Genomic DNA, 20,572 nt, shown 5'->3' with positions numbered 1-20,572 from the left:
CTCTACAATTAATGCCACTCCCTTTGCCTTTCACTGTGTGATAGCTGTGATCTCTAATTTCCTTCATCCTCTAACCTTGCCCGACCTTCTCTTCCGTTCTACCTGCTCCTCCTTACCATTATCTACAGAATAGAGGCCATCACTGTTTCAACTCTCTCTCCAGTTCAGAACAGAAGCCATATTGGACTCCGTTTCTCTCTCCAGCACTTTGTTTTATTGCAGATTTCAAGCATCTACATTATTTTGCATTTGTCTCCAATGATGACTTTGTTCAAAGCAATTCAAAATTCACACAAACCATATAATTTATGGAAATTTATAAAGAAGGTGATTGATGTAGGTAAATTAAACATAAATCTTTAAGTTTCCCACATTAGTAATGAGTATTGGAAAAAAGTATTTGCACAAATCATTAGGCTTGCTATTGACCAGCAAGAGTTGGCAATGCTGTGTTTATGAATCAAAGAAATGAACAGATCGAAACAAAAAATGTTGAAATGAATCCTTTTTTTACAATTGGAAGTATTTTTTAAAGCAAGCAGTTCCAAGCACATCCCAGTGCGTCTGAGCTCCAAATTTGAGTCACATTGCTGTCGGGGTGCAGAAACTAGACACTTTTCTATATGTAGGGGCAATAAATATCATTGGGATCACTCCTGCACATTTCTGTGTTGGGTTTCCAAATCTGTAGGATTGCCTTGGATGGTCAAAGAAACTGCTGCACACTGCTCAGGTGAAAAATTGATGGGAAAGTTTAAAATGTTCTATTGTTTCAATGGAGCACTTATACTCATAATTTTTAAAAATATTAGGCATGTGGAAACAGTGCTGTTGACTGACAGTGAAGTATCATTCAACTGGATAATGAAGAATGTAATTTCTGCTTTCTGTGGAAGGGAGCACCATATGAATGGCCAAAAACATGGAAAATGCTGGAGACAATCAGTCTGGCAGTGACTGTGGAAAATGAAACAGAGTTAATGTTCCAGGTTGAAAATGTTTCCTGATATATGGGCAAAAAAAGAGAATTAAGAATAGAGCATGAATAGAAAAATTGGCAGTATTGCAACGGAAGATAGTCATCATCCTTAAACAGTGGAAGTTGAAGGGCCGATTGCTGAGACCACTTTGTTAAAAGACTTTCTCTCATGAGAGCACACCTTTAATAAACCAACTTCTGGAAACAAATCCTTCAGATTCAGTCAAGGCAGGCTAAAAAGTAAGTATTATAGCTAAGGGAAATGGATTAATGGTGGCAGTGATGAACAAATGTGTTAGAATAAAAAGGGTGGAAATTGCATTTAAAAGTGTGTAAGTCAAAAAATGGATTAAAAGATTAACTCACAGGTCAGGGTATTCACATGCAAGATAGCTGAGAGCACCATTCTATCAATTACAACTTTGATGGGATGCTGCAATATGGAAGATGATAATAATGGGCTTGGAACAAGGATGGAGATAAGTTTCAAGTGTTTAAAACTATTAAGGAAAATGGTTAAAAACAAGCTGTCTCCTTCCAATTGGATCAAAAGCAAATCACTGGAAATCATTATTAATAGACGGAAGAATAAAATCAAATTGATGTGGATGGGGAAGGGATACGAGATAATGGCAAAGGAGATATATGTGGATCATAAAATGTTATTATGAAGGGGTGAGTTGTATTGTTTAGCACTGTTGAGAGTTAAAATGAGGGTATAATGCAACAAAATATGATCCTTAAGTGGAATATTTGATAGTGATTATCTTCAAAAGGAAATCAAGGAGGAACGATGACATGGTACAGAGACAATAGATGAGTAAAGCATGCACTGGAATTCTCCATTTCCATACTCTTTACTTGTTCTCGTGCGATGACAATCCAAACTTAAGACTGGCAATGGCCTAAACAAAATTTTAGAATGTGAGTGTGAGTGCACAACACCTTTATCCTGCACTAATTTCATTGTCCCCAAACTCAATGCCAGAACTCCTTCAATAAACATCTCAGAGCAGTCATGAAATTCTCACATTGAGAAAATGGATGCATAGGTTGGATTGCCTGGGGACCATGATTCGATGTACCATCTGCGTCATTTTATAAGATGGAATGTATGCCTGACTGCAATTTATCAAGAAGGGTAGAGGGGTTAATAGCATCCTTTCTGCAGCTTATTATACATTTCTCTACCCAATATCAATTTTCCCATCAAAGGCTCACCTCCTTCATTGTCTTTGCCATCTGTACAAGATGTCTCCATTGCAACATTACATCCTGGTCCTCGCCAGCCTGTTTGGCAGACACAATGCCAACTGTTCTGGCTGAGGGTGCATCTCCCATTGCCATTGCACAGATCAGGGCAGCCATCTGTTAGTTTTAAAAAGTAAAGATTAAAAGGAAACATTATCAATGACAATCCGGTTGCAAGAACCAAAGTGCCTATTAGCACTTCTTAATACATTTAAAACCTGAAAACACATTAAGGCTGCAAAGTCTATATGAAGAATTGATTTAAGACTGCCAGTTAGTATTGTATGAATCTAACCTTTAGTTGCTAAAGCTATTCAATGATTTGATGCTAAAAAAGGATAAAGTGTGACTTTCGTACTTATTAAGCTAAATCTCCAATGTAATTCCATTTGACTATAAAGTAATCCATATTAGAATGAATGATGAAGCAGGCAAACCAATTTTCAAAACTAAAAGGTTGGCTTGTGAACTGAAAGGGAAAATTACGTAGCACTTTCCAAACTTCTTGCCACAGATTAAATTAAGAGTAATTAGATAAAGCTTATTCTTGTTGCTGCTGGACTTGTGCAACTGTGGCTGTGTCAACAATGTTTTGTTAAATTTTTTATTCTGCTCCAGCAGTCTCTTGTTATCTTTCCTCAGTTTAGCAAATTCTGTTGGAGGTGAGGTTTCGAGAGTGGAAAATGCTACCTTGCTCAAGAAAATTATTCATATTGGTGACTTGAACAACAAATCTGCACAGGTGTGGGTCTGTTCTGTGTGACACAACAGCAGCGAAGAGAAGGGCTAAAGGAGCTCACACCTGTCAATTCTGAGAATAAGTATTATGCTCTCATTACTGAATTCATTCTTTAGCAGTCACACTAAACTCAACAGAGCTTAATCTCTTTTTTATTTTTATTTTTGTTTTTGACATTTCCACAAAAGTTTTTGTCATATCATTATGAATGCATGACTGACTTGTAAAAGATACAATTACAATCATCCACAAGCTTGGCGATACTACTTTCAGTTCCCTCATCGAAGTGATTAATGTTTGGTAAATAATTATGCCCCCAGCATTGATCCCTAAGGCAATACACTAGTCATAGGGTGTCATCCTTAAAGTATCCCCTTATCCCAACTCTCTTTTCTATTATTTACCCAATCATGTATCCATGTTAATATGGTACCCCCAACATCATGGGATCTTATTAAGTAGCCGTCTATCTGATAACCCTCTATGTATTGAAAGGCTTTGGGAAATACAAACACATTGCATCTGCCAGTTCCCTTTTTTCTATCCTTCTTGTTACCGCCTCCAAGAATTCTAATAAATTTGTTAAGACTGGTTTCTCCTTCATAAAGCCATGCTGACTGATTCTGCTTCATTCCTCTATATCTAACATTTTCCTAACAATGAGTGGGGAAATTCCCAAGGTCACGCTACCTGTCTTATTAGTGAAAATCCATCCATCAGCTCCAATGAATTTGCACAGAATTGGAATGATGGCACCATTTAAATGAACACGGATGAAAACAAACAAACACAGATGAAAACAAACAAACTTGACATTTGTAGCAGCACTGAACAATCTGAAAGAGAGTTGGAAAACTTGAGCATTCTTGTGTTCTTGTTTACTATGTTCGAAAATTTGGTACAAATTTACACCTGGTTCAGAATTGGGCAACTTTTCTCCATGATGTTAAGCTCTAACATTTAGAGCAGTAAATAAGAGGTGGCTGATAGCAGTGGCTGACTTCTATCAATGAATTATTTTTATTCCTGAGATAAAACACAAGAAAAAGAATCTAATTTTCATTAGGAGGAACAAGAATGCATGAAGAGGAGGGTGAAATAAAAGAAAATAAGGGAAGTATTTGTCACCTGCTATTTTCAAAATTTTTCTTTTGTTAAAGAGTTACATCAGTTTTAGAGGGTGTTTTGGTCTCTCAGAGTCTTTCTTTGAACCCACAATCCATTTCTTCCAATGACAAGGCAGGTAATTAAGAAAGGGATTTCCAATGTTCGATAGTGGGTAGACAGGAGTCCTTAAAGTTGACTTGTCCTCTGACCTTGCCATTCATTTCTGATATTGGAACAGCACTCATATTCTCACCTTCCCTTTCCCTCCCATCTTACGCCATTATAGAACTAGGATTATAAACTCACTGTAAGGAAATACACTTAGCAAACATGCAGAGAGCATGATTTAATAAAACTATTAATGTTTATAAAAAATTTGTATTAGAAATGAGCAATCAACCTTGTTCCCTACCAATGGTGCAGTGCTCTCCATTCCAGCCCTCTCGGCATTCACACTTTCCATCTTTGCAGGTCCCATGCTCTGCACAGCGAGGATGACAAACTCTCTGATCACACGCCATACCTGTCCAGCCATCCTCACATCGGCATACACCAGAAATGCAGACACCATGGGTACCACAGTCCACAGAGCACACTTCTGAAGATAGGAAACAGATTTTAAGTGATACAGCAATCAGACTATGCATTATATAGTCTCATCCATGTGAGATTTTGGAACTTGAGTTTCTATTAGGTTTTGCAAGTCCTACAAAGGAAAACCTTTCAATCAAAAGTACAAGGCAGATGTGTCACATCGTTCCTTACTGATTGAGATTCTAAGCTAGTTAAGCTATTTTCTACAGCTGAGTTGAATATTGTCTCCACAGGATCAAACAAGGAAGATAGGAATGTTGAAAGCTAGCCTTTTATCATATCTCTCTGCTTTCTTAACTTCAGTAAGATCTTAGATTAACCTGAAACCTTTATTGAAAATTTCTGCCAGTTACTGCATAAATACACCTTTGACTGTAGGGGAAGCAGGAAAGTGTTAACTAAAATGAAATATAGGACTTACTGCTTTCTGGATCTGATCTTGCCAACTGTAATTTAAAATTTTAGGCAACAATGACATCTGCAGAGTTTACTTTAATTATTTAGATTAGGTTTCGATGGTGTCACTGGGGCCTGATGTACTACTTTCACCTGAGGCTTGAGTAGGGGGAGCAGAAGAAGCTTTTAGACCAGGTAAACCTGCTTGGACCAACCACCAAAATGTTTTCTGAAGTTTCCTTGTTGTTCAGGAGCAGGATGATTTTTTGCTTTTTGCCTGCTCTGTGCCAGTCTTTTTCCTATTTCCCAGAAAATGTACCTAATTCTGGAGCTTGAACCTACAGTGTTCCTATGTGGTTCAAGTTTAGCAGCTGGAAAATTGCTTCCTGCTAGTTCTGTAGCTATTTTGGTTGGAAAGTCAGCAAGTGATCATGAAAACCGACTGAGTCAGCCAACATCCACAGCTGGATGGCCACATCACTTGCGTTACTACATGTTTGCAAGGTGGTTAAAATTGAGTGTAAATCTTGCTTCCATTTGGATTTCTAAAATGTCTCATACCAAACACACCACAGTCTAATCATTTCATAGAATCTCTACAGCATGGACCAGACCCTTCAAGTCCACACTGACCTTCCAAAGAGTATCCAAACCAAACCAATGCCTCTACATTTAGCTCTAACCTGCTCATCTCTGAACTCTACGCAATTTAGCATGACCAATTCACCTAACCTGCACATCTTTGGATTGTGAGAGGGAACCCACATAGACACAGGGAGAATGTACAAACTTCACACAGACAGTTACCGTTATCTGGAATCGAACTTGGGTCCCTGGCACTGTGAGGCTGCAGTGCTAATCACTGAGCCCCTGAGCCACCCAAATCAATTGTGCGTTAGTTCAGCAAACAAATCAAAATTAACACAACAGGAAGGAAAAGTTTTAAAATAAGTACAAAGTCAATCTTACATTTCATTTTTAAACACAAAATAGTTCCCTTTAATTTGAAAAGTTCAATTTTTTCTGCAAATGCAGTTATAGGTCTTAGAAATTTCCCTTATGTTGTCTACTTGCCTTATATGATAATCGTTCTTTGCCTTTCCAATTTCTCTTGTTGCTTCCATTCTAGACATTTAGCATTTCTTTGGAGAGACGAACGGCTCAAATGTTTTGAGTCTTGTATGTTATACCGGACTTGAAACATGAACTCTGTTTTTCTCTCCACAGACCTGTTGAGTTTCTCCAGCATTCTCTGTGTTTGTTTCAGATCTTCAGCATCCGCAGTATTTTGATTTTATTCTGTCATATTTCTTGTTTATTTCTTAAACATTTGTCGAGTAACTCATTGTTAAGCCCTATTGTTGTTTATTTATAAGAGGAATATACTGAGAGGGATAGATGAAGTGAGAGATTTTGGCATGCAAGTGCACAGGTTTCTAAAAGTAGCAGTATCGATAGATAAGATTATAAAGATGGCATATGGAATGGTTTCCTTCATTGGCAGAGGTATAGAATACAAAATTAGGGATATAATGATGAAATTGAATAAGACACTGGTGAGGCCACAACTGGATTATTGCGACCAGTTCCAGTCAGCACATTTCAGGAGGGGCATAATTGCTCTAGAGATAATGCAGAAAAGACTTACTGGAAAGTTGCCAGAGCTGCGGAATTAGACCTTCGAGGCGAAATTGGAGAGGTTGACGTTGTTTTCCTTGTAACAGGCAACGCTGAGAGGCGACATAATTGAGGTATACAAAATTGTGAAGGGTAGTGATAGAGTACACAGAAGGAACATATTTCTCTTGGGAGAGAGCTCAAACTCCAGAGGTCAAAGGCTCAAGCTAAGTGGCAGACGGATTAGAAGGGACATGAGGAAGAACTTTCTTAATTGAAAAGGTGGCAGATGTCTGGAATTTGCTGCCTGAGTTAGTGCTGGCAGAAGACACCCTAAACTCTTTTTAAAAGTACCTGGATCTGAACCTTTAGTGCTGTAAGCTGTAGGGCTATGGGCCGTGTGCAGGGAGATGGGATTAGAAACGGCAGCTGGATATCGGGGTCGGCATGACCAAGATGTGCTTATTGTGGTTTTATGGTTATCCATGGAACTACTCACTGTCTTTGATATGCCTCTTTATTTCTTAGCTGGAATGTATTTACCTCATATTGTATTCATTCTGCATTTGAATATGTCCCATGGCCATCCTGTCATTTGATTTGCCATTTTTCTCAATCAGTTATTCTAGTTCAAATCACATGTTGTGCTACAGTGTTTGGCTTACTGCCATTCCAAGACCTTTAGTTTAGGCTCCTTATTCTCTTCACTGAAGAACTTAAAGAGACATATCCCAAGTGTTTCATTACCTAGTAGCATATGGAACACTGTGCCTTCCCTTGTTTGACATGCAGCACATTGACTAGGAACTCCTCCCTCATAATTATAATTCAGGTCATACTAAAACAAAACTCTCTAAAGTCAGAAAAAAATCAATTAATTTAAAACAAATTTTAATGCTTCTAACAAAGTAATGGCAGGAGGAATTTCAGATGATTGTATTCATAGGGGAGAAACCCTGCAGTCTCATTACGGAATTAAGGTGTAGATTGAGTGGAACTTAGGTACAGTCATCATTTTACTGATTAGTCATGCAGAGAATTAACTGCTTTATCTTACCAACTGAGCAGTCTGGGCCTATCCAGCTTGGGTCACAGCTACAGAGGCCTGTTTCTGGAATGTAGGTGCCATGTCCTGTACACTGATCTGGGCACTGAGCTCTAGGGATTTCACAATTTAATCCACCCCAACCTGGACTACAGTGACAGTCCCCTTGGGCACACACTCCATGATTTGAGCATGTTGGATCCAAACAGTCCACTGCAAGATATCAAGAGAGATGAAAATCATGGAAAACTGCAGATGCTATGAGGAAATTTCAATTTTACACATTTTAACTTAGACAGTTTAAAGTTCACTTGATATTTTACAAATTCAAATTCCAGTGATTACACAAAAGTTTCAATGATTGAGCAATGGCTTATTCTAACCGCAGCAACTAAGTGAGATAGTTAACCACAAATTAGACGTTAATAAATTAGTTAATTACTTAAATATCTTGAACAGAGCGTCGCGGTCTTCAAAAAGATAAATTTAATTGGTTATACCTGGCTGGTGTCAGCTGTGGCTGAGTTGGTAGTCGGAAGATTATGGCTTCAAATCCCATCACAAAACTCAAGCACAAACATCAAACACTTGAAGAAGCCCAAATGGATTATCCCTAATGTCCTGGCCAATATTTATGTCTCTTGCAACATCACCAGATACAGATTATCTGGCCATGATCTCATAATTGTAGTATATTGCTGTATGAAAATTGGCTGCTTTTTTTAATAGGGAAAAAGTGAGGACTGCAGATGCTGGAGATCAGAGTCAAAGAATATGGTGCTGGAAAAGCACAGCCAGTCAGGCAGCATCTGAGGAGCAGGAGAGTCGATGTTTCGAGCATAAGCTCTTCATCAGGAATGAGAGGGTGGCCCAAGGGAACTGAGAGATAAATGGGAGTGGGGCTGGGGAGAAGGTAGCAAAGAATACAATAGGTGAATAGGGGTTGGGATGGAGGTGATAGGTCAGAGGGGAGGGTGGGAAGGTAAATTGGCAGGTAGGACAGATCATGAGGACAGTACTGAGCTGGAAGGTTGGAACTGGGGTAAGGTGGGGGGAGGGGAAATGAGGAAACTGGTACAATCCTCATTTATCCTGTGTAGTTGGAGGATCCCAAGGGGGAAGATGAGGTGGCTAGAGTTTGGCACTGGAGGAGGCTCAGGACTTGCATGTCCTTGGTGGAGTGGGAGGGGGAATTAAAGTATTCGGCCACAGGGCAGTAGGGTTGTTTAGCGTGGTTGTCCAAGAGATGTTCTCTGAAAAGTTCTGCAAGTGGGCATCCAGTCTTCCCAATGTAGAGTAGACCACATTGAGAGCAACAGACACAGTAGAATGAATCCAACAGAATCCTGTACTTCAACACACATCATTTTGTGTCCACTGCTCTCGATGTGGTGTCGTCGACATTGGGGAGACAGGATGCCAACTTTCGGAACGTTTCAGAGAACATCTCTGGGACACCTGCACTAAACAACCCCACCGTCCTGCGGCTGAAGACTTTAACTGCCCCTCCCACTCTGCCAAGGACATCCAAGTCCTGGGCTCATCCACTGCCAAACTCTAGCCACCCGACGCCCGGAAGAAGAACACCTCATTTTCCACCTTGGCACTCTCCAACCACATGGGATCAATGTGGATTTCACCAGTTTCCTCATTTCCCCTCCCCTCACCATATCCCAGATCCAACCTTCCAACTTAGCACCACCCTCTTGAACTATCCTAACTGTCTATCTTCCTTCCCACCTATCAGCTCCACCGTCCTCTCTGACCTGTCACCATTACCCCCGCATTCCCACCTACCTTCCCCCCCAGCTCCACCCGCCTCCCATTTATCTCTCAGCCCCCTTGGGCCACAAGCCTCATTCCTGATGGAGGGCTTATACTCGAAGTGTCAACTCTCCTGCTCTCTGGATGTTGCCTAACCGACTATGCTTTTCCAGCACCACATTCTTCGACTGCTTTTTTTTCATATTAAAACGTAACTGTCCTTCAAAAGTACTTAATTGACTGTAAGTCCTTTTAACTTCAGTGCTCATGAAAATTGTTATATAAATGTCAGTTTTTTAAAAGATCTGTGCATTTGTTTTCTTTTCTCAAATAGTTTGCCAACCTGCATTGATATAGCATTCAATATAGAAAATGATCCACACACTTAATACAGCAGAAATAGACAATAAGCAATACAGATGAAGAAAACAATTATTAAATAAGTAGTTGTCACTGGAACCTTCTCAATGTGAGATCAAGAATAGTGCAGAGGAGTTTAGAAGAGAATTGAAAAGATAGGCTGTGATGATTACAGATTCTGCCATCAAAACTAAAATAGATGAATGTGTAGGAAATTGTAACACCAAAAGAGGTTTCCAAAAGGTGAGTGAAGAAAATGAAATGACCTGTAAATTCGAATGAGATTATGAATTTGATGCATTGGAACACATAGAGGACACTGGTTTAAGACAAAAAGGGGAAAATTTAAAGATGATGTGAGAGGCAACTTTTTACACATAGGGTGGTTAGTGTCTGGACTGCATTGCCAGACCAGTTAGTAGAAGCAGGTATGAAGCAACATTTAGAAGACATCTTGACAGATATATGAATAGACAAGGTGTAGAGGGACACAGACTGTGTAGAGGCAATAGGTTTTTAGTTTAGAAAGGCACCATGTTTTGGTGCAGTCCTGATGGACTGAAGGGCCTGTTCCTGTGCTGTACTATTCTTTGAAATAAGAGACAATGGAGATTGGTATGAATTGATAATATGGGAGAACAGGTTTAGTGAGAGATATGTGAAGTTTTGAATGAATTGGAAATTGTATTGGGTGGACATCCATGAGGAAATTATTGGGCAAATTAAATTTGGCAATATTTGAAAATAGAGGTAAGGCATGTGTACAAGAAAGGGGATTCTTTGGAGACAGAAGCAGATCAGTGAATTCAATTTTTAGAATTCCTCAGTTTCTCTTTGCAAGGCAATAATCTTCACATTATCACCTGCATAAACTGTTTGAGTAAGATCACACTGCACCTTCAAAAACAAAGGTTTGATTGAACATTCTGCAAAACTTATGTGATGAAATTTGGATTTAATTGATTAAACATACGAAATTTAAAGCAAAGAACGGAATTCCTTTCTGGAAGGAGTTACAGAGAACCTATATTAAGTCCTCTGCCTTTTTTGAACATTAAGCATTTTTTGAATAGTAAGCAATTTGATATAATTGAAGAACTGGCTGGGAGGCATTACTGAGCAAATCATATGCAGTTAACCAAAATGATGAATATGAGTGAAATCCCATTGTGACTGAAATAGTGTTCCAATATTCATCCAGCTATTATTTGACCATAGATTGTCACAGTGTAGCTGTATTTGTTACGTGGAAAATTCTCTTGCATGACATATTATGAAGAGGACATTGCTCCTTAAATTTACTTTGTTCGTGAATATTATGCATGATCTCACAGGTTAGGGAAACTGTGGTTAGATTAAAGTTACCAATACCGGGTCACAAAATGAAACTTTGGGCTATTGGATCAGTGTGACAACTTTTTGTTTCCTACAACAGTCCTTTGGCTTTTCTGGGTGGGAATGTCAATTTAGAGTCAAACTAAGCACTTGTTTAAAAGAACCGAATAACAAACAAAGGAAAATTTCAATTGCAAGCATTGGCTGGCTTTGAACTTGGGTATTAAAGATGAAAAAACACCTTCTTCAATTGAAATTTATTCTTGGAAGAAGGCAAGATCTAACTGGCTATATCCCTGCTCCTGTCACTTGCTGTAGCAAAGGATACTGTTGAATTGAATCTGTGGTTAAAAGGCTCCAAATGCCAAGGTTCCTTGCAAATAACATTCTTTATCCAAGACTAAGTAATTCAAACATGTCAAAATAAAGCACTCAAAAGGGTGTTTGGCTGTAGGAAGTCTTGTTTTCAGTGAATATTCACAACTTTCTGTCAGCATAAAGCTATTACCACTGACATCTCATCTTTTACTGGAAGGAATATTTTGGAGGTATTATCAAAATTTCAAATGTCACTGTGCATGAATAATCACCCTTATTTACGTTAGGTACTGACTGTAAAGAAAATTTTATGGCCAATTGAATTTTGTTTAATAAACATCAATATGATATGAAAAACTGGCAATCAACATTCGTGCATATATCTGTAAGTCAAGTGTCACAGAGGGCAATCATCCCTGCTTCTGAGTCAGATGTTTTGGGATTAAGTCCCTTTCCTGGACTTCTTGTCCAAGGAAAGTGTGGTCATAATGCAGCCAATAATAACTGAGTATTAACTAGTAAATCCTTCCAACAAATGCCAATGGCAGACAGTAAGATGGGGAGGCATTCATGTGATGGAAAGAAAGTGAAACCTCTGCCATCTTTATTGATAGTTTTAGCCTACAACATCTATGTAAAAGAGAGTGTTGACACTGCAGTGTGGACTAATTGGACGTCTTGAAAAAAACAAAGAACAAAAACTGATAAAACAGCACAGGAACAGGCCCTTTGGCCCTCTAAACCTGCGCTGACATATTTTGCCCTTCCATACTAAAACTGTCTTCACTTAAAGGATCCGTACCCCTCTATTCCCTTCATATTCATGTATTCGTCTAAGTGTCTCTTGAATGCTGCTTCCACCACCTCCTCTGGCAGTACGTTCCAGGTACTCACCACCCTTTATGTGAAAAACTTACCTCACACATCTCTTTTTAGACTTTTCCCCTCGTACCTTGAACCTACGTCCTCTAGTAATTGACCCCTCCAACCTGGGAAATAGCCTCATATTTTCCACTCTATCCATGCCATCCATCATCTTATAAACTTGTTTCAGGCTCAGTTGCCTGAATGGTCAGTGTGGATCAACAGTATGGAGTTCGATCCCCATTCTGGCTGGCTGGGGTGGACCTGGCTCCTTGCGCCTTCTATTGTGGTGGTCATAATGCTGTGGTCAGGAAACCCCGCCCCCATCTCCCCACTTCAGGCATAGAACACTATAAGGTAGTGCTCAAATTCCAGTTTAAATAGAGAACAGGTTTCATTGTGGGAGGTCTACACATATTATTGATAATATTCTTGACAAATATTCATTACTGCAATGTTTTGTGTCAGCTTAAACATTTAGGTACTGGTGTAATTACTCCCTTATGAGTTCACAGACAGGTAACAGAACCTTATATTTGGACAGCTCTGTACCCAGGTGTTCCAGAAAATGAACTCAGAGATCAAAAGTCTCCCAGTTGGTAAAAGAATCATGGTCAAAGGACAATGATACATACATTGTTTGATAACTTTCACCTGGAAACTGAACATTGCCCTGCTTAAGAATCAAGGAAGTAGATTCTAATGAAGCCAAGATTTGGCCAAGTTGAAGAGTACAGTTACATTAATTTTTTGTTAATGTAATCTCTCTTTTCCACCAATCTCAAGTTACTGCACTTGCTTACGTTTTCCTGAACATACAGATCGATGGACCTTTCTTCTATCTGTAAATTCTGTAACTGCCTACCTGTGATCACATTGAAAATTAACACGCAAAGAGTTACACAAAGAATGGTGATGGCATAAAGGTCTTGATAGATGGTGGAAAAGGGAGAGGAGGAATCATGACATTTGTTGCAATTATGAAGTAAATGTTTGGGATTGTGTCGTTGATTTGGGGCCAAGCAAAGGAAGTTACGTGACCTGTTCTGATGTCTGCCTGTCAACACATGTGTCCTGTGAAAGAGAGGTGTGGTGTTCATGTTTGGAGACAGAGAAGACAGCAGTTGTGTCTTCAGTCATAAGGCTGGTAGTTTCCAAAGTCTTGAGAATGTCAGGTTCAGATTTAATCTGTCCACTTGATTCCAGGATATGATCGAGTCGGAATCCAACCAATAGTTAATAGCATTTCTTACTTGAGTATAAGGCCTATAAGATTGGTGTTGTCATGCAAATAAGTTTTGAGAAGGAAATGGTGCAGAGGAAGCCATTGTCAGACTGGGTTATAGGTTTGCATAAAATGTCACTGAATGTCCCAAAGGAAAAGTTTATCCATCTGACCTCAAAGAGAGAAGAGCCTAGAGCTGAATGTCTTTGCACAGAAATGTATGAAGGAACCTGTACTCCCATTGAAAAGATTAAATTTATTTGGAGTTAAAACTAGACTGACACTCAAGAATCTCTGGGAAAGCTCTCACTGTGAAGGACAGATCCTGGACAAAAGGTTAGTAAGCTGGGAAAGGAAAAGAATGCAAGTAAAACTCTGGGACCCAAATATCAATTTGGACAGATTCTGGGAGAATTGAATGCTCACTTAAAGAACAAGTACAACATATACCCGTAAAGCACTGCTCCATACTTCAAAACATGCGAGCATAGTGTTTATTTAATAGTGGTCTTCATCTTTTTATTACAATAAAAGTCTTCAAATGTGCAACCACAACATGTCATGCTTTTCAACTATGACAAAAATTTCAAATTTCTCTTTTAAATGTTATCAGCTTCTACGGGGATTGTAACAATGTGAATGCAGATGTCCTGATTGAACCATAATCCAGGAGTCAGCCTTTTTTAGTTGGTGCAGTACAAGAATTTAAGTTTGTAACCCTGCTAATGATTCTTTTTCATACAATTAGATGGCAGAAACCATGATTGTCAAACAAAAAAAAAAATGCCTTCAATGTTCAGAGAGAGTATTTGGCTCAGTAATACTTGAGCTTGGTTTATGCAGCATAAATTGCAAACGACAATTATCAAATCTTGTGTCATGGCTACACAAGGCAAATATTATAAACAACTTAAATATGATAAACAGAATGTTCAGAGCTTGAATGTTACTTTGTGAGCTTTCTTTTCACTGATCGGCTATCTCTAATTCCATTTCCTTAAAGCTCTACAGCTTGGAACTGCATACAAATCAGCTGAGTCCATTCTTTTTAGAAATACAGATCAATAAAATCATTTCCATCCTTTAATAAAATTTCTGATGTATTTGCAGCAGTTTATTCTTATCACTTTGGCTGTTAAACCATCAAATCTCATATTTTAAGAAGGCTTGGGCAGAATTCCCTGGGGAGAAAACATAGCTTTTGGATTTTACTAGGTTTTCAATTTCGATTTAGCTGAATCAGTTGCTCTTGTATTGATTAATGTCACAGACAGAGCAATGCTGGAATGTATTAGTGAATTAATGCTGCATCTAAAAAGAAGAAACAAAATGAATTCATTCATAATTCTGCTGGAAAAATATTTCATTCTAAAATGTGGATGAACGTTTTATAAAAAAGGAGGTCTGCCGGCAAACAGTCACACTTTCCCACACATTCAAATTTGGAGGACAATAGATTGTTTTTGTATAATATGTGGCAGGATTAAAAGGATATTAGTGACACCAGAGGGAGCTTCTGGGCAGACTCTGTTCCAAGAACAGCAGTCACAGAAGAATCTGTCGCCAACTTACTATTCTGATTATTGCAGCAAGTTTTAGTGGAAATGACATGAAATCTTTGTTCTCCACTTTATTCCTTTGTCCTCATCCTACCTAAAGAACACAGAATATACGACCCTGATTTCCCTGATAGTAATAGCTAAAAAATGGCCATTTTTGTAAAGACACTACAGCTGTCTACAACGAAGACCGATTCTGCGTCAAGATTAGAGTGGTGCTGGAAAAGCACAGCAGATCAGGCAGCATCCGAGGAGCAGCACCATTCCTGATGAAGGCCTGAAACATCAATTTTCCTGCTCCTCGAATGCTGCCTGACCTGCTGTGCTTTTCCAGCACCACTCTAATCCAGCATCTGCAGTGCCCACTTTCGCCTAGAAAACTGATTCTGTCCTTTCTTCAGTATATTTCTGGTAATGGTCAAAAGATAGCCACTTGGAAATACAACTCTGCCGAAATTTTCTGCTCATCATTCCAGCTTTGCTGCTGTCTCAACCGTGCTATCAGCTCGCTCAGCCCATGTCTTTTCAAACACATCAACACAAAGATGAAACCTGGGACTCCGGTTTGTAACGGCTCAAAAAAGGTTATGCAGAGGGTTAAAATGAACAGCTAATGTGATAATGTTTATCCAGTCAAGCTAGTCAGGGCTGACTTTATCTCCAACACACCTAGAAAGGAAACAAATCCACTGTTCAGATTTCAAGAAGTCACCTTCTCAGACCTTTACGGCTTCTTAAAAATGTAACAACAAATCACAGGATAGAAATTTCAGCCACCGACTTTAAATCAGCTGTGGATCATGGGGAGGAATTTCGCTTATGGCACTTTTTTTGGTGAGCGAGCAACTGTATTCATTTGGAAGTTCTATCAATCCAGATTTAAAAAAGAGAGTTATTATCTCCAGTGAGGCTAAATTAACCTGCCATAATGCATCTGAAATATTATTGTTTTCTGCAGCTCAGACATAGTGAACAGCAACATGGAGACTGAAAACAATGTTGAGAATTTGAGAGCAAGTTAAATGACAATTTTTTTCCACATTATAGTTCCCAATAATGCTGAACTTGAGTTACTGAAATACGACAAAATTGTTGAGGCATAATATACACAAAGTAAAACACAGTTTGGACTGTGTGAGCAGTAAAATAGCAAAGGATTCATACGTCATCTGAACAGTTAACTTGCAGTATATGGATAATTAAAATACTGCTGCTTTTAGAAGAAAATCTGTCCTCTCCATAACAATACATACCTGTCAGAAAAGAATGTAGAATGATGTCAACAGATTTTTGTTACCAGTGCCAAGTGTGATATTGGACAGAAATGCAATGGAGTGTCTTGTAAGCAAATCAAATACAAAGAAATCAAGTGTTTTTTGATGTAGCCAGAGAGAATAAAGATTGAGGAGTGTGTCACAAGGAGGATAAGAGAGCGAGCAGTGTGTTTACTCAGGATAACACATAGCAGATGGTGTACTTGTACAAGAAAAGAATGTAGTTCGCTGAGTCTGTGCACAGAAGATCATATAGCTAACCAGATACAGGATAACACACAGCCAATATTATCTTCAATGCACACAACCAATGCTGTTTTAAGACAATTAAAATTTTAAAGGAATTCAAATGAAAAAGGAAACCATGGACTGAAGCTTGAGCTTTTCTGGTGGTCAGTTCCATCAAGGTACTAGAAGAGCTTCTTGCTGTGAGGCCTAGTCAGGTCTCTCACCATATCTCATCAAATTTTACTCATGAACTACTTTCCCCACCCTTATGGTGCCCTTCTCATCTGATTCTGTCTCCTTTCTACCACTGATTATAACCCTACCACTGACTGTACCCATAATAATTTGCCATTGTTGAGATGGTCTCGAATGGACTGACATTACTGGTGGCAGTGTGATCTTTAAAAGTCACTGAGCTGCCAGACAAGCATCGTCAATCCAGAGCTTCCTGGCACAGTTCTTGGTATATGTCCTGGACATGGCAGAGAAGGGAAAACTGGCATCCCACTTTGAGGGCAGGGATCCAGAGGTAGCTGGGGCAGTGCACAGGCACTACCCCGGAACCAAGAGCTGAGGCCATGGCACCAGGCTGTGACAGCCACGTCTGACGTTACCACCTGGGTCCAGCCATCTGGAGCAATGCAATGCAGTGTAGGAAGAAGCCTCAGCCATTCCAATGGAAAATTGTTGGAAATGTTTTGGAACAGGCATCAGTCTGATAGGAAGACCCTCTGAGGAATTTTACAGGCTCTCCGGCCTGCAAAACCATCAGTGGGGAGCATTAAAAATCGGCCCAATTGTTACTCTGTTATATTTCTATTCATTGCAATGAAGTTCTGCCAAGTTCCTTGTGGAGTTTCTATTATCAGGTGTTACACTTCCTGTGTTTTTTTATTTGACATTTCATCACTCAGCTTTACTGTGAGCCTAGTTTCACTGTTCACAGCCATCCACATACAGACTACTTGTGCTTGACATGTAACTTGACCTTTTATTGCCACAACCTGCCTCACTTCCAATTATTTTGATGTGGCACTAGCAAGGATGATTGATTAACTGAGGATGTACTTTATTGATTTAAAGAAACCAGCCTGAACATTGGTATTAAACAATGTCTAATATGGACCAGAAGCACTCTTATCAATGCACCACAGCAACACTCCATGACTCAAAGTGCATTGATTTGTCTCACTAAAGGAGATATCCCCAAAACTTTCAATTTTGTAACTTCCAGTATTAAAGGAAAGAAAATCAGATTACAACCAATCAAGCTCAAGTATTAGAGAATAAATGATAGATCCTAGTATGACAGACCAATACTTCTTCCAGTGACTGTACAAACTAGGTATTGGATGGCTTTTTTTCACAATGTATGAATATTTTCTACAGTCAGTATGTGAACCTGTTAGCTGATGAGTGTCAGTGTAACATGCTAACATGTCAGATATGCTGTACGAGTCAGATTGCTAATGGGTCACTTTATGTAGCAGCCTGTCAGCCATTTATACAAACACTATAGCCACCACAATATGAATGGCAATTAACTTGAACAGGAGACCAATGAAATGTAAACTCTCTCCATGTCATTAGCTACACTCCAATAGTAACTACACTTTAGAATTGCATTATTGGCTATAAAATGCTTTGGGATGTCCTGAGATTGTGAAAGATGTGATACAAATGTAGGAATTAATTTTGTTTGCCTTTTAGGACTGGACCAAAGGAGACAAATTATGAAAAACAGAAGGCAGTTGTTTCTTTTAGGGATTACACCATCAACAAAAACATGAAACTGGGATCCAAGAAATGTATAGGGCACAATATAAAAAGGTTTGTGCATAAGCATAAGCCTATGATTGACCATAACAAGCAAAACAGTAATGTGGTGGCATGACTTCACGTAACATTGATTTGAAACCACTGTTTTCCAACACTACACGCCAGCCTATGCATCATCATAGTCTACACAGCTTGTCAACCAGTGCTACTTAAAGGATCATAAAGTATCCACAACTTATTTGTTGGTTGGAATGTGTATGTTTTTGGAGGCTTCAAATAAACAACTTCTTTGCATGCTGAAAATGTGTTGCTGGAAAAGCGCAGCAGGTCAGGCAGCATCCAGGGAACAGGAGAATCGACGTTTCGGGCATAAGCCCTTCTTCGTCGATTCTCCTGTTCCCTGGATGCTGCCTGACCTGCTGCGCTTTTCCAGCAACACATTTTCAATTCTGATCTCCAGCATCTGCAGACCTCACTTTCTCCTCAACATTTTTGCATGTTCAACATTCTGCAATACATACAGCACAGATTACAAGCACAAAAAAACTACCATCAGTGCGCAAGGATGTGAAAGAGTGTGGGGGAGTGGCACATGTTGCTTGTAAGGAGAGCCAGGACAGACACGTTGGCTCAAATGGCTGCCTTCTGTGCTGTGAGAGTCTAATAATTCTTTTAATTTGCCGTCATGGTGAAAATTGTGAAGTATGTCACAGACTTAATTCCTCTTCCTAAAACCCATCATTTTGCACTTTACACAGAGGTAGGATTTAAGGCACAGTGTGACTCACACATGTGCAGTCTGCTGAAGCCATTGAAATGAGCAGCTGTCTCCAGTCGAATCATATTGTGGAATCCTTGATGTCTTGAAGATGGTGTCTGGAGATTAGACAAAGTAAGAGCAGATCTGCATTTCCTTTGGACAGCCAGTCTAGGTACCCCTTTGGAGAGTGAAGGACATCTTTAAATATGGTCTCAATGAGTGGGGGTCAGGTATACTTTGGCAAGGAGGTGGATTTAAGATAGCTGTATTTGGTGGGGGGGTTGGGGATAGAGCTAAGTCTGGTGCCCTTTGGGGCGAGGGTCATGTACCCTCTGGGATTATGAACTGTTGAGAAAATTGTCTGTAAAAGGTGTATAAAATCATTTGAATGGTCAACCCTGTAAAAGACCTATCACCATCAAGAAGTGTCAAATCTGTCAAGAAGCGTTTAATTGTCAAGGTCTGCCAAAATGTGTCAAACTAATCAAGAACTGTCTGAAAAGTATTTTTGTGAATGTCAGTAACTTTCTGAATAGAATGTAGTATGAAATGTAAACCTTTAAGTATGAGGATCTTCTTTTTTTCTCCTGTATACATGGGCATTTGTAAAGGAGGGAAGGGACGTAGGTGGAAGTAAGCAGTGAATTGACATTGGGTTTTGGTGGCAGGAAATAGGGTTGCATAGAGGGTAGGAAGGGCCATGGGTATGTTAGGGGAGTTAAAAGTAGTGTTGGGGGTATGAGGGTTCGAGAAAGATGCATAGGGGGCTTTAGGTGACCTAGATTTGCAATGGAGTGACAGGGGGTGAAAAGGAGCAAAGAGGCTGTGGGGGCATTAAAAGAATATTTTATGTTTTATTTCAGTTATTGAAGAGAAAGCTTGAATTGGCAAGCCCACTTTGGAACCAAATAGCGTTTTCATCTGACTTAACATGTCATCCAAAATAGGGAGTGCAGGTGGCCATGTTAATAGTTGGGAAGTGTCAAATTTAATGTGCTGCCTGCAACACACTGAATGGATACAGAATAACAACAACAACTTATAGAGTCATAGAGTCATAGAGACGTACACCATGGAAACAGACTTTCGGTCCAACCCGTCCATGCTGACCAGATATCCCAACCCAATCTAGGACGGCACGGTGGCACAGTGGTTAGCACTGCTGCCTCACAGCGCCAGAGACCCGGGTTCAATTCCTGCCTCAGGCGACTGACTGTGTGGAGTTTGCACGTTCTCCCCGTGTCTGTGTGGGTTTCCTCCGGGTGCTCCGGTTTCCTCCCACAGTCCAAAGATGTACAGGTCAGGTGAATTGGCCATGCTAAATTGCCCGTAGTGTTAGGTATGGGGTAAATGTAGGGGTATGGGTGGGTTGCGCTTC

The 20,572-nt window shown here is 39.6% G+C and overlaps 1 protein-coding gene across 18 annotated transcripts in view; it reads right to left on the bottom strand.

The window, feature by feature from the left end:
- LOC122556528 (teneurin-2-like) overlaps window positions 1–20,572 on the bottom strand; it is a 1,106,639-nt gene that overhangs the window by 92,503 nt on the left and 993,564 nt on the right. For 14 of the 18 annotated variants that reach the window (XM_043703277.1, XM_043703278.1, XM_043703280.1 and 11 more), the window contains 3 exons: window positions 7,741–7,941; window positions 4,477–4,674; window positions 2,201–2,347 (listed from right to left, as the gene is read on the bottom strand). In XM_043703277.1, coding sequence (XP_043559212.1) covers window positions 2,201–2,347; window positions 4,477–4,674; window positions 7,741–7,941 — 546 coding nt within the window. The remainder of the gene's footprint in view (window positions 1–2,200; window positions 2,348–4,476; window positions 4,675–7,740; window positions 7,942–20,572) is intronic. The other 4 variants (XM_043703279.1, XM_043703282.1, XM_043703285.1 and 1 more) reach the window with 1 other exon arrangement.

Source organism: Chiloscyllium plagiosum, chromosome 14 (assembly GCF_004010195.1).
Source record: "Chiloscyllium plagiosum isolate BGI_BamShark_2017 chromosome 14, ASM401019v2, whole genome shotgun sequence".
NCBI classification, from domain to species: domain Eukaryota; kingdom Metazoa; phylum Chordata; class Chondrichthyes; order Orectolobiformes; family Hemiscylliidae; genus Chiloscyllium; species Chiloscyllium plagiosum.
Note: the sequence above shows the minus strand (reverse complement) of the source record. Positions and strands in the feature narration are given on the sequence as shown.